Raw genomic sequence first — 14,099 nt, 5'->3', positions numbered from 1 at the left:
AGTCAATGAGACTATTCTCAGAATTGTTGAATTATCTGATGGCCTATAAATTCAATATGGCAAATCAAGATGGACGTCAAACCATTAAAATAACAGTAAATTGACCATAACTCGGTCATCATATGACTAAAACATGTAGGTTTGTTGTCTATATCTAGGTTTTTATACCCTGTGAAGTCAATGAGACCATTCTCAGAGTTGTTAAATTATCTGATAACATATAAATTCAATATGGAAATCCAAGATGGCTGCCATCTTAAAAATGTACCAGGCTTAAAAATGGCCAGGCTTAAAAATGTACAATAGCAATGTATTGTCCGCTCCGATAGCTCAGTTGGTTAGCGCGTGACTTCTGGAACGAAGAAGCTTCGAGATCAAGCGCCGCTGGTTCGACTCTCGGGGTGTGCGCTTGAGCAACGCAAGTTAAGGATTGCTGTCCATTCAGCGGCATCTAATGGATGGAATAATTCCCTGGCAACAAGACTTCAACAATCGGAAACTTCACTCTGCCAATCTCGGTGACCGGGCCTGCGTCAGTGATTTAAAGCCTCTACAAGTATGCGAAACTGCCAGGATTAAGCTCTGCAAGAAGCTTTCTCAGTCCAAGGATAAAGATTCAATCAATCAATCAGATGTTTATTAAAAAATCCGGTAAATTTCTATATGTATTTGGGTAAACTGAGCAGGCATAAAGAGTTTATACGATGTGGTCATGTAGACTCTTGACATAATTAGCGTAAAGAAAGCAAATGGATCAAGTATTAGGCTACTAATGTTCATCGCTGTCACTCTCGATGTCATCGTCTGTAATTATGTGATTGCTGTATGGACACATGAACCAGTTTGGCATGGTCCACATCCAGCATGGCATGGTAGCCCATATCTCCGGCAACTACAGTGAGGTGGACACGATTCGTAATTGCAGTGATCATTTTCAGTAGGTTGTCCGGGGCAGCTTTCATGTCTGTCATGATTGGAACCATTTGATTATTGTCTACTTTCCATCCCCAGTCTAGAGCATCAATAGCCTACCATCGTCAGTAGCCTACCCATCCTGACCGTCATCTGGTAGTAAACTCTGAGGCAGTGGAATTTGGTAAAGGATGATGTAGGTGGCAAACGTTCAGGGTGAACAAAGGACTTGGCTGTTTTAATTTTCTTGACCAATGTATTGTATCGCTGTGTTTCTAGGTTACTACTGCCATCGTTGCCAAACATAACGGGTTCTTAAAAGAGTCTTCTTCCCAATACCAAATATCCTTGACGTTGAATCGCAACCGGTGAATGCATGAATAAAGAGGAGCTGTGAGCATATGTCTGGTCCGATGATTGCTTTGAGTTTGTTGATGTCGTGTAGCTTGGTTGCGTAAGCTTTGTCGGAGCGGAAGTAAAAGTCTTTAATGTATGGGTCAGTGTCAGCATAGTGTATAGTAACAATATTAAAAGGTCTGTGTCTTTACCAATTAAAGTCGTGCTATGTCGATGAGAGCTGTCCATCTGCCGTCTTGCCGATGTCCACATCTGCATCACCTGGTGCGTTGATCGCATTGCAGCTTCTATTCCTCAGTTGAGCAAAAATTAGAGAAATTAATCCTTCTTTGTTGGAAGCTCGAGACAAGAACTGCTCCTTCTTTCCAATGAACTCGGTGTCTACAGTAAAGTGAACAACCCGGTGGACGTTCATGCCGCGTCTTTGATGGGTATTGTCTTTGATAGACGGACCACCATATCCATCAAAGACCACTGTTGCGAAGCGATAATGACGAATGGTAAAATCTGCATACGACTGTGCAATAGACCCATAACTGTCTCCAGTTTCCATGGCACTCGATGCAGTAATGGGTAGTACCAAATTTAAGTCATAAGTAGAATAGACAACCGGAAACAGACGTTGCCGTCGGCTGCAGCGTGGGTCAGGTGTAGGCTATGTCGGAAGGCGTACACCGATGCATAGCGCTCAAGTCCGCTTTTCCGCAATGCAGGATAAAGATATGACAAACAAACAAACAAACAAACCCTCCATCAAGGACATAGTGATCGGTTTTCGAGGCAGATTCTTTCACTACTTCATAATCGCCTGACATCACACTGCTGGCATGTTATGTGATGGTGGTAGCTATTTGAGGCTTATCTTCTGCAAGAAACAGGGTCTGGATGTTACGTGGCTGTCACAAGTAATACTCGTCTTCCTCTCAACTGGTCTGAGTTTTTGGAAAATTACAGCAACAAAACTGCGTTATATCAACTGGTTCAACAAGCTGTGATAACTTCAGTCGATCCAAACTTGTCTACGATTGTTGTTACATCGTTAGATACAGCTCTTAACAATCAAACATTGGACATGTCTGAGGTTTCCCCATGTGATCACGAAGAGGCAGACACCCGTATGTTTCTCCATGTGAAACATGGAAAATCCGATACCATAGTCAAAACAGTAGATACTGGTGTGGTAATTATTGCAATTTCGTGTTTTGACAAGTTAGAAATCTGTAAACTATGGGTTGAATTTGGAGTTGGAGAAAAAACTCGCTTCATTCCAATCCATGACATTGTTTCATCTTTTCTTCAATCTCCGATGATTTGCGCTTCTTTACCTTTGTTTTATGCTATCACAATCTGTGATACTGTTTCGTCTTTGGAAAAAAAGGCTTGGGATTGTTGGATGTTCAATCTTACCGAAATGCGTGTCTTATTTAACTCTCTGAATTTCTCAAGCTCTCCTAGTTCTATAAATGATATACAGAAGTATGTCATAGCTCTTTATGGCAATGGTCCTACTATCACGGATGTAGACGAATGCCGTTTACCAATGGTTGCACTATTGAAAAGCTTCCACCAACGTCAGCTGCTCTGATGCAACATAGGCTACACGCAAAGCGATATATCAAGCTGAAATACGGAAATCAAGCCTCGTAAATGTTCAGCAACTACCTTCTCCTTTAGCTTGGGGTTGGAAACATAATGATGCAAATCAGCTTGTTCCGTTTTGTCAGTCTACTTGTGGCTCTCGATGTTCTTGCAAGAAAAAATCTATAAAATGCACACTGATCATTCAAGAAATGCTTTTGACTTTCTAAATTCTATGTTGTAACTTGAAAAAACTTGTCGTAAGAATCTTTTTAACATCAAATTACGTATGGTAGGAATTTAACATCGAAAACCGCTAGTTTTTTCATCTTGAATTAACATTGTTAAGATTCTGACATTGCATCATCTGTGGTCGTGTAGTAATTTGATTTGTAGATCATAATTACATATTATTTTAAATTTTAAAGTGGCATGACTAAAAGGGAAATTCACCCCTGGTAGCTACTCTTCTGGTTATACCCTTGCTGATGTCGTTATTGCGTCATACTGTACTGGAATTATTGTTATTGCTTGCAATTGTAAAAGTTTAAGCATTTGCAAAACTTATAATGAGAGTATTTGATCGCTTTTTTCGAAATATACTTACTTTTGGACTTGGTTCCTGAATTTGAAGTTGTCTGGTTTTAATAATGTAATGATGACGTCATAAAAGATGCAATCATGACAAAACTACTTTTAGGAATTGTGAAATGGTTTTAGTAACCGGTACTCCAACTAAAACCAACAGCAAACGACCAAAATAGGTTAAAAAAGCAAAAATATATATGTGATGACGTCATAATGACGTCATCAATCAAATTATTTTGTGTTTATTTTGTCTCACTTATTTGTATGTGCTTTTTAAGTTAAAAGGTACAAAAATCAAATATGTAATTGCACAAAAATGCCGTAAAAAGAGCTGAAACGTGATTTCTGGGGAAATCCCCGATTTAGGGGTGATCACGTGACCCAAAAAGTTGCGGCACCCACTAAAATCAAAGTTGGGTTGATCAACTGCAAAACTATGCAAAAAAACAACGTGTAACACGTTTTGCTTAAAGATTCCCCTAAGGGCCTGCACTATATGTAGAAATAAACTTTTGGGTAGATTTCACATTTGGCAATGTTCTCTATCTACCCCAGGGGTGGGCAACCTTTTTAACACAAGGGACAGTTAGGAAATTGTAATGCTTACAGGAGGGCCGCACATCAAGTAAACACTAATTCATATTTTCAGCAATGGAGTTTATCTTATTGAAATTTTGTACACGACTGTCATTCTTCTGCAATGAATTCAAGCTGGATTTCTACAGGCGCAAAATTTATTTCACAGGTACAGGGGAGTGAAAAGACGGTCATATTATTTCTTAAGCTTCAAAATTGTGTAAATCGAGATGAAAATAGCGTTATTTGGGGAAAAATGGCTGGAAAAAGATGAAGGGCCGCACGTTGCCCACCCCTGATCTACCCGATTTAGTAGCTTGTTGCTTTTAGGATATTGAGGATTTTTGATTGACTTACAAGATTCTGTTTTAAATCTTATACTTAACACTAATGTTACACGCAACATGTGTATTCTTGCCAGTAGTCGACTACAGTAGCCTATCACAGTGATACAAAAATTAGATTTTTCCAAGGTCATGGAACTTGACCACAGCCACACATACCTCCGGAGTTGAAATAAAAATGGCCGGAGGTTGTTCCCTCACTACTGTAGTAATATCTAAACAATGTTCATATTAGCAAAATGCGCTGTAATAAAAAATCTTTCAACCAAGTGATTGGATGAAAGTATAATATGTTTCGTTCGTGGCTGGCCTGGAAATTCAATTCATCGTTTACTGGGTACAGCGAGTTCGGATATCCTCGCTGAACAAACTGCATGCAGGGCGCTTGGTCGGACAGAAAATGCGTCGGGGTTAAATTGGACATGATCCATGGATTCCCTGAAAAACAAAACCAGGAGGGAGTAATTAAGTTCGCTTAGAGCCACTTACCACCCATCCTTACATCAAGCAATCTCGGCTATCACTTCTTTTGTTTTCTACATAGAAAGCAGCACCACGTTCATGATGGTTGGTTTTTCAAAAAACTGTTTGCTTCTGCAAACCTAACCCAAGAAAACTGCCACTGCTTGTAGCAATCCATACCAGTTAAGATACATTGCAAATGAACAAGCACCCGTTTTTCAGCTTCGATTGTAGAAATTACGTTTTACATTCGTGGTGTGTCTTCAGAAACCGAGACGTGTCTTGTTTGCTGGTTACACTGGCTTAATTCTACAATTTGGCTATATAAGTACATACAAATGTAGATTGTGGAGACGTTTGGAAAGCGAAGTGCATTTTCCATTTAATGCCATGGAGACTTGCACCCGTTTGCGTTTGATAAAGAATAGGTTGCAATGTAGATTATTGTAGAAGCCCGTTTTGAGCTGCTGCGTGCTACGTAGGCTACCAAATGTAGGCCTAATTGTAATTTGGATCATAATTTTTTTTTAATTACAATTACACAACAACAAAAAGTCTCAAATACAATTAACATTTTTGCATAAACATGTGTAATTCATTACATTGAATTACAATTGTAATTGATCCAACTTTGATCTCCTACAGTTTGCTTTGGCCTATTAGGCCAAAGCAAACACCGTCAGCTTCATACAAGATTAGGAACTTACCTGATCACTGGCTTGGATAGTTCTATGTATCTTTGTTTGGTAACTGCTGTAAGCGCTGCTGGAGATATGAAGTAACCTAGCTCCCTGTTGGGCACGAATCCTTCTGGATATGGGGTCGGTTTGGATATTGCCTGAATTCGCGCAGACGCCGTCGCGGTCCTTGCTGCTTTGCTGACCTTAAATTGGCTTAAATCTTAAAATTTGACTGGTTAAGTTAATGAAGGAAGCTATTGCAAGCCTATGAAAAAATGTAGCTTGTAGTAGGCTATAGCTATATTTGTTTTGCTTCCAAAGTTTTGTTTTTTCGTCTGCTGGTTTTATTCGAGAAAATTCTCTGGATTTTGAAAATGAGAAATGTTCAAATATTGTACGACGTCATTTGTTTACACTTACGTTCATCCTTTTTTATGACCCTTGGTGTTGGCTAATGCCATAATTTATGGGCGAAAAGTGATAATCCGGTTCTGATTTCCCGTTAGGCTATGTGGTATTCGAACAGTCCCTTTTTGAGCAGTTAACCAGTTACCAACATTAGTTGAAGTAGGCCTAGAAATCGAAAAGTTTAACTTTTTCCGGAGCAGATTTTGCCACACAAATCTACATTCATTGGTTGGAGACAATTTTGTTGACTTGTGTTTTCTGGAACATGCCTATGTTTTACAAAATAATCCTGCTTTTATGCGTTGAAGTTAGCCCATTGGCTAATTAAAATCTAGGAACTTAAAAACGCTCAAACGTTCAAAAATTGTTGGAGATATCGTACCTTGAACATTTTAAAGCAATTTTGACCAAGAAACTTAAAATGCCATAATCCCAATTAGCAAAATGCGTCGGCAGACATTCAACCAATGTAAAAATGACAGATTTTGGTAAATGGTATCTGTAGCCTCTTACTTTCCAAATGTGATCTTCCGACTTTCTGGAGTCAATTTGTGATAGGTCAACCTTGAAGACGGGTTGAGCCAATTCTTCTACTCTCTCTGAGGGAAACGCATGAAGAGCAGCTGGATTGGAAACTGTTGCAAACTGAAGTCAAGAAAAGTTAATGTTACAGTATACGGTAACATGCTGCAATAACTTGCTGTTGATAGTCTGGCACTGCCTACCTCTCGATTCCACTGATAATCTACATGCGGATCTCTCGGTTTGGCCAGCTGCGTTGTTCTTGGCCTTTCAGGACATTCTTTTGCTGCTTTACTCACGTTCCATATTGGTGAAATGCGGCCACAATTGTGTTGTTCACGCTGCCTAAAAATAACGGGATTGATTGGTTTAGGGAATCTTTATAGGCTACACTCAAAAAGCTTCTTTGAAAGATAAATCCTGACAGTTTTTATGTGCTACTTGTAGATGCTTTGAACCAATCACGCAGGCAGGAGCATTTACTGTTGATTGAAATTTCCGCTAGTTGGCAATGTGGTTTGTTTATAAATCACTCCATTCACTAGGTGCCGCCCTATGGAGAGCTGTAAACGTGCATCGCTCAAGTGCACACCCTGAGATTTGAACCACCGTTTGTAGATCTTGTCGTTTTATAGAAATGTTCTATTTACAGAAATATTACACTTTAAAGCAGTCTAAGGATTTTGTCCGCACCCTGTACATGCCTGCATGTACAGGGTGCGGACAACTGCACAGGGTGCGGTGTTAAAAACAACTGCAGTTGTTTTTAATGTCTTTAAAACTCTCGGCTCATTATGTATCCTTGAATTTAGTCATGGAAATAAATGTAAGCATACTGTATCAGCATAAGAACAAAACTTATAGATCCACTTACTGTTCCGAATCTTTTACGATCGATTGCTTAGGCGTGGCCAATTCTTTGATCCGTTCACTAGGAACCGCCTTCAATGCTTCCTCTCTGATTGTCCATATGGTCGAAGGTCTTCCGCTACTGTACAAGAACGCCGGCCGATTGACCTTAATTTTAAACACAGCTTAGGCTAAATGAAAAACAGTAGGCTATAGCTTTTAGTTATCCTACAGTTTTCTTGAAAGTAAGGCTTCAAACTTAATCTGATTGCGTACGGTACCCGTAATAAAAGGTTTTTACTTCAAAACACTGTTTTTACTTCATTTTTTTCAGTTTTTGACATGCAGTGACAAAGTTCCTACCCCTTAGCCTAAACATGCTACTGATTTAAACACGCGTAGGCCTACGGCGTACCTAAGAGGCCTGTAGCCTGTTGTAGGCTATAGGTCTATTGCAGCATCGGTAACGCAATACGGTATGGTGGAATGGGAGAGTGAAACGAGAAAATATAGAAAAAAGAGTGCTTGTTTTTTTATTTTCGTTTCTTTGGAAGATGTTGTGACCAAGTGTGTCCCTGGATTCGCCACTACATGGATCCCTTTCCGAGAAGTTGAGAACTATCAACCTTGCCGATCCTAAACTGCTAAGAATGACTATGAGATAAAATTTTGCAAAACTGATTTAAGCAGACTTGAATAAATTTTATTGCTTAAAATCATAGTCGCACGGGACTGTAGGGGCGAATTCAGCAAGTAACTTTAGGACGGGGGGCGATTTTAACAGGAATTGACAAAAAAGGCGAAGGCTTTCGCTCTGCATAGGGCTACCACATGCGGAAAATAATGATGACATGGGATCATTAGTTGATCATACTGTCTGGTTTGCTTGTTTTGTCGTTTTTGTGTGGTAACTATGGACAAACTTTTGTCTGCAATAAAATTGTAATAATCTCTAATCTCGTAAAAACAGTTTTATACTTTGAGACTAGAATTACTTCGTTGCGGAACTACCTAGAATTACGCCTACCGCGAGCATTCAAAATCACCGTTTGTCCAATAAAAAAGAAAATGCTTTATACTTGGCTTTTTTTATTCTGGAAGTTTTTTTTAACGTTGGTAGTAGCCTATACTTACTAATGACTTCAATCTAAGTAGGTGTGATTTTGATGGCCTGTCGGCTCCATTATAATATCAGTTCTAGAAAATAGGCTACTGCAGTGCATAGACCAGTGGTTTTCAACCAGAGTTCCGCGGAACCCTAAGGTTCCGCCAGTAAGTCTAGGGGTTCCGCAAGTTCACAATCAAATCTGAGAGTCTATTTTATTATTATATGCATATTGTTTAAATATAATTAAATATTGATTAAGTAATTTGAATAAATGTAATTAATTTATTTGAATAAATGTAATTTTTTACAGTTTGTATTTTTATTGTACATAAATAAATCTGAACACGAGTATTTTAATTTAATTTTATTAATTAAGCGATGTTTTTTCCATAAGGCAATTCAGTTATTGAATAGGGGTTCCTCGAGCTTTTGAAATGTTTCATTGGATTCCATTCCACCAAAAAGGTTGAAAACCACTGGCATAGACCCTATCTTCGAATTGCATTTATAGGCCTTCGACCTGCTTTGTAGCTGCGCAGAGACAATTTTTGCAAAGTTTTTTGTTGCATTCAGAACTAACATAAACATTAAAATTGAATGAAAAACAATTAACTTTGAGATTAACTAAAAAGAACAAACGAGTATTTTTTATCATACCGCTGATTAGGCTACGTGGACCACCAGCAACTACTCAAAAGTACAGGCTACAGTAAAAAAAAAGAACTTAGCAGCGCTCAGTGCTCATAACAATCTAAACATTTAACTCTCACACAACTTGTACACTTTCCGCAAACAAATCTACGGCACCCAAAATAGATTTTTGCTGTTTTATTTTGTATTTATTTTGTTCACATTAATTTGGCATCGCTTTTTCTTTCTGCTTCCGTCCAACATCGAATTTCAATAAGAGTCTTTGAGAAGCGGAGGCAAAATTGTGGCAGATGGAGCTGTCTTTCCACGAGCATGAGCTTTTCTTAGTTCAGTAGCGAGCTGAAATACAAATTTCCTTCTCGAAATACTATGTCCACTTTTCTTCTTGTACAAGCGTTGATACAATCAAGGGGCAACATATTGTAAAAAACAGATAACTTGTCTTTATTGTGTATTGTCGTGCTATCTGGTCACCAACATCAACACCAGTTTTAGTTTTGTTGTAGAATGTAGGCCTAACTGTATCCGGTTTCCTTTTTTTTTGGTGGTTGTGGAGAGCATAACAGACTTGTGGAGTGTGGTTAGGATACACATTTTTTTCCCAGGTTATCAATATCAGTGTCTGAATCTGACTCGTATCGAACCTGGTCTGAATATGCCGACTCCTGATTTAAAGCTTCATATTCACCTTCTCTTTCACCCCCCAATCATTATATTCAGGAATTTATCCAAAAGGAAACAATTTATTCAAAAAAATGCAGTGTATTTTAAGTTTCTTGGCCCACCGTAAAGGTTACTGACTCCTAAAATCATTCTGGGTCAAGACCAAAAGTAGGCCCAACAGTTTCGGTGTGAGTAGGCCTATCTGTAATCTGTAGGTCGCTGCAGTAGATGGAATGTTTTAACCGGCAGACACTTTAAATATAGGACAATTTTTTCTATGAATCATCTGACTGCTGCAGTCAATTTGGACCTTCTAGCACTCAGCCAGAGAGTTGATTCTTGCTTTGAACTTTGTTTGGTAATTAAAAAAGAAATAAAAAAACTAATGGCAAGAGTGGGAATAGAACCCATTTCATCGAAATGGCTATACATCTCTAACCCTAACTCTACAGACCACGCTGCCGATGACAAAACTATCAGAAATGTTTCGAGAAGAACGCTCACAGTATCACGTGCATGAAACACTCCATATGTTGCAGCGACCTAGAGATTGCAAATACGCTGACGATACCTAAGCAGAGACATAGCCTAAGTGGTTGAAAAATTAAAAACGATTAAAACAACTGATCTGGTAATTCTAGTGTTAATGACTGCCCAAATTAAATGATAGCCTACATGTAGGTTAAATGAACAAAATTTAGTAGTTTTCTGCTATTCAAAGCAGCAAATTAATGTGAGTGTGCCAAGTAAAATTCTACAGCAGGTCTACATATTTTGCGCATTTTATTTTTTAATCTTCGCCCGAAAAAGCCTATTAGGTCTTTACCCTAGTCTGCGACATTTGTTGGATATGCTGGTGTTATGCTTTTTCACAAAATCGGTAGGTCTATCTAGGCTACATTTGTTGACTCCCTAAACTTATTAGGCCTACGTGCTTGCAAGCTGTCGTACAGCATAAGTATTTACAGTAGCCTACATATCAAAATACAGTTTTAAGAATTTTTTTTGTCCAATGTGAGCTTGACGCCAGATATTATTTCATCATTCAGGAAAGTTAGTTACAGACAACCACACTTCAACAATCGGAAACTTTACTCTTTCAACCTCGGTGCTGGGCCTGTGTTAGTTGTTCAAAGCTTCTACAAGTATGCAAGCTGCCAGGATTAAGTTCTTGAGGATGCTTTCTTAGTCCGAGGATAAAGATTTTCACAATCAATCAATCGACAACTTGGCTACAGTAGCAGGTAGCCAAACTTACAAACTTTTTAGCTTGCAAGTTATAACCAAAAAAGGCTTAAATGTGCAATATGAGGCCATGTTGTGATCTAAACTATTGTAGCAAATCTCATATTTATGAAATATAGTTTACCTGGTTTGTTCCGAGTTGAAAATTTCTTTTAGCTATAGCTAATTGCATAAGTCGTTCTGTTGGCTTGGCGTGTAACGCTGCATTTGATATCGGCGCCATCATATCTTGACTGCCCCAAACGATTTTGGGCCTAAAACAATCGCGTTATAATATCAAATTACAGTAGTTTTTGTTTAAAGATTTTAGATTGCTACAATTTTCAAAAAACTACAAGCTATTTCATTAATTATAGCCACAAGAACTTCTACCTCGTTTGAATGGAAGCAAGCTCCCATTACTCCAAATAAATATGTAACCAATTTTTAAGAGATTAGAAATTTAAAAGTTTAGATTTGGTGGCCGTGCCTTTTTGTCGTATTTAAGCTGACGCCTTTTGGTTGAGAATTTAGATTAAGTGGACTAGAAGGCAAGGAAGCCAATCTTGGTGTGCACCATCAGGCATGCATTTAAGTGTCCTGCCAAAGACACATGTGCTTGAGTGGTGTAAAAGTAGCGCCCTTTTTAAAGTCGAATCAGGGATCTCACCGCTTGTCTACGCAGACGACTGTCATTGTTTTCATCCACACACTCAGCTTAGATCTTCATCGTCTTAAAACTATCATGGCTTTGCCACTTTTTCTTTTTATTGGTTTTGTTTTTGTATTACTTTTTATAAAATTGCTGCGCATTCGGACGAAGAAAACTAAAACGAAATTGAATAAAATCCACTTCAAATTTTTTTTTGTCTTTTTTAGTGCTGCTTGAGGGTTAGAAATGGTATTCGTAATTTTTATTGGTGGTGTTTACTTGAGACAGCTAAGTCACTGTTGTTTTTTTAATTACAGTAGCCTATAGCCCGAAAGCTAAATTTGCTCCGACTCGACCTAACCTCTCACAGGTATCCCTGCCTCAATATCACTGTCTGTGGTTTGTTGCACAATCCTAAAAACGTCCTACACAGTTAAGTAGCCTACTTTAACGTTAATAAGAACGCGGCATAATCATCATAATGCGTAGACGTAGGTCACGTAGGCTACTTACCCAAAACTTGTCAACCATATTTGCTTGCTTTCTTTTGGTTGAGAAAGTTTAATGACGCTTTTCAGTGAATAGGGTCTTGAAATCGGTTTAATTCTGCAATAGCCCTAAAAATTTAAACCAGGCTACTTTCTATACATTTAGGCTACAATTTTTCGTAACAGTTTATATAAGTTATAAAGAATATTATGCGACTCTATGGTCCAGTGTTTTTCAACCTTTTTGAGCCATGAAACAATTTATGCATTAAACTAATCTTGAGGAACACAAAGCGAACTTTTATAATGATGCAATAAAATAAACACAACAATTTATGCACTTTCAATTTTTCTCAATCCGATGTCTGGGCCTGTTTGAATGAGCACAAAGTTGATATTCGGGCATGAATTGCAGAAAGACAAACGCAAAACTCTTGTGATTTTGCTTTTCGACAAGTGTTCTACGGAACATACTGTGGACGTTGCTATAATAGCATCTGGACTGGAAGCCACAAGCTAGGCCTTATCTTGCACGTCAAACGTGATTGCCACATTGGCGGTTTAATGCCAAATTTTAGAAATTTGAGCTTTTTTTAATGCGTTTGGCAGACTACTTTGACATATTTTTGATGTTTTTTCAATTTTTTTCAGCATTGTAAATAATTTAAAAAGTTCTGTTTTTTCAACGCGCAGTTGCCTATTTACAAAACATCAGGTTTGAAAAGGCAGCTTTTCCCGAATCTTGATGATGCTTTTCATAATATTGCATTTTGGTATGATTTGTCAACAACATGATTATTACCATAGCCTAATAAGTTTTTGCGACCGGGCCATATTTTAATCTGAAAATGTATTAAAAGAATGCTAAGTTTCTAAAATTTGACGTTAAAACCGCCAATATGGCAATCCTTCTTGCCATGCAAAATGAAATGAGACCTAGCGTTTGTCTTCCAGTCCAGATGCTGTCATAGCGACGTCCACGCATGGAACGCTTGCCAAACCAATAAATTTCTTACGGAGAATCTGACAATCTTTCACGGAACAATATTGCTTCAAGGAACACCGTTGAAAATCATTGGTGTACAGTGTACACATAAGATCTCTAGCACCTAATTGAAACACCAGCTCAGTTGCTTAATCGTGGTTCCATTGCATTTACAAGCCAGCAAGGATTTTTCACTTTTAAAAGTGTTGAAATTAAAGTTTGTTTATTGGCTTTTAGCTATAGTAGCCTATAGCCTACAGTCTAGTTGTCTAGGTTACTCAATCGAAGTTGTTAAGTCTTAACTGTTTCTTTAGTGATTTACCTGCGTATGCTTGGTAAAACGTAGGTTTCGAAGCAAATAGGTTCTAAAACATAAATAAGAATAACGTTAACGAGAACATCATTGTGGTTTAGGCTGCTGCAAACATAACCAATTAACCAAGCCTAGTTTTGCATTAAAATGGAGACAGAAATAAATAGAAGGTAGGCTACGGTTTAGTTTGAATTTTATTATTAATTTAATTGCATGGCTTCCGGAGCGCTAGGCGTTTTTTTGGAGGTGGCCTATTTAAGTCGTTTTATGTTAATGAGTCTATCTATCCCACTCACACCCTTTTCGTATTGCTGTTGAAAATTAAACAATTTAAATAAAAATTCCAAGACAAGAAACGGTGAATCTATACGTACACATAATAATAAAAAATCTAAATAAACTCAGCCACCATTGGCTTAAAAGTGCTGAATAATTGGAGCACTTAATTGTCCAACGAATTCATAGCCTACCAGAAGGTAACCGAACACCTTATTATTTTATTGTTAGACTTACCATGATATTTAGTTCTGAAAATTACCATTTTGTAAAGCCAAACGCTATAAAATTGTCTAACTTAGTTACGGTAACACTAAATAGATTTGATAAAAGTGAATGCTGTATTCCGACTTTGTCAGTATTTGAAAATTACAAGACACGTAACAATGAAAGTATGTTTCCTCACAAAGCATGCTAATACTACAGGGACAGTTGACTGTTGTAGTTCTGAAAAAAAAATGTT

The 14,099-nt window shown here is 38.0% G+C and overlaps 1 protein-coding gene across 2 annotated transcripts; it reads right to left on the bottom strand.

The window, feature by feature from the left end:
- Positions 1-4,398: 4,398 nt before the first annotated feature.
- LOC145782429 (sperm microtubule associated protein 2-like) lies at positions 4,399-13,962 on the bottom strand. Of its 2 annotated transcripts, none has more exons than XM_082594212.1 (9): positions 13,874-13,962; positions 13,370-13,412; positions 12,088-12,180; positions 11,068-11,197; positions 7,302-7,444; positions 6,631-6,772; positions 6,419-6,550; positions 5,525-5,700; positions 4,399-4,793 (listed from the first exon to the last, which is right to left on the bottom strand). In XM_082594212.1, the coding sequence occupies exons 1-9, from the start codon at positions 13,899-13,901 to the stop codon at positions 4,679-4,681; spliced, it is 1,002 nt and encodes a 333-aa protein (XP_082450338.1). In that variant the 5' UTR covers positions 13,902-13,962; the 3' UTR covers positions 4,399-4,678. The 2 variants fall into 2 exon arrangements, with proteins under 2 accessions (XP_082450338.1, XP_082450339.1); XM_082594213.1 differs by having other exon boundaries at positions 12,088-12,191; positions 13,874-13,958.
- Between the last annotated feature and the right edge of the window lie 137 nt (positions 13,963-14,099).

This window comes from Aplidium turbinatum, chromosome 13 (assembly GCF_918807975.1).
Source record: "Aplidium turbinatum chromosome 13, kaAplTurb1.1, whole genome shotgun sequence".
NCBI classification, from domain to species: domain Eukaryota; kingdom Metazoa; phylum Chordata; class Ascidiacea; order Aplousobranchia; family Polyclinidae; genus Aplidium; species Aplidium turbinatum.
The sequence above is the reverse complement of the archived record's forward strand: the minus strand, read 5'-3'. Positions and strand labels throughout refer to the sequence as shown.

What these genes read in the sequence shown, in the direction of transcription:
- LOC145782429 (XM_082594212.1), bottom strand. Translation starts at nt 13,901, where the DNA reads ATGGTAATTTTCAGAACTAAATATCATG. An exon ending in ATATGGTTGACAAGTTTTGG is followed by an intron (nt 11,198 to 12,087) that starts GTAAGTAGCCTA and finishes CGATTGTTTTAG; the next exon opens with GCCCAAAATCGTTTGGGGCA. An exon ending in CGGAAGATCACATTTGGAAA is followed by an intron (nt 5,701 to 6,418) that starts GTAAGAGGCTAC and finishes AGCCAATTTAAG; the next exon opens with GTCAGCAAAGCAGCAAGGAC.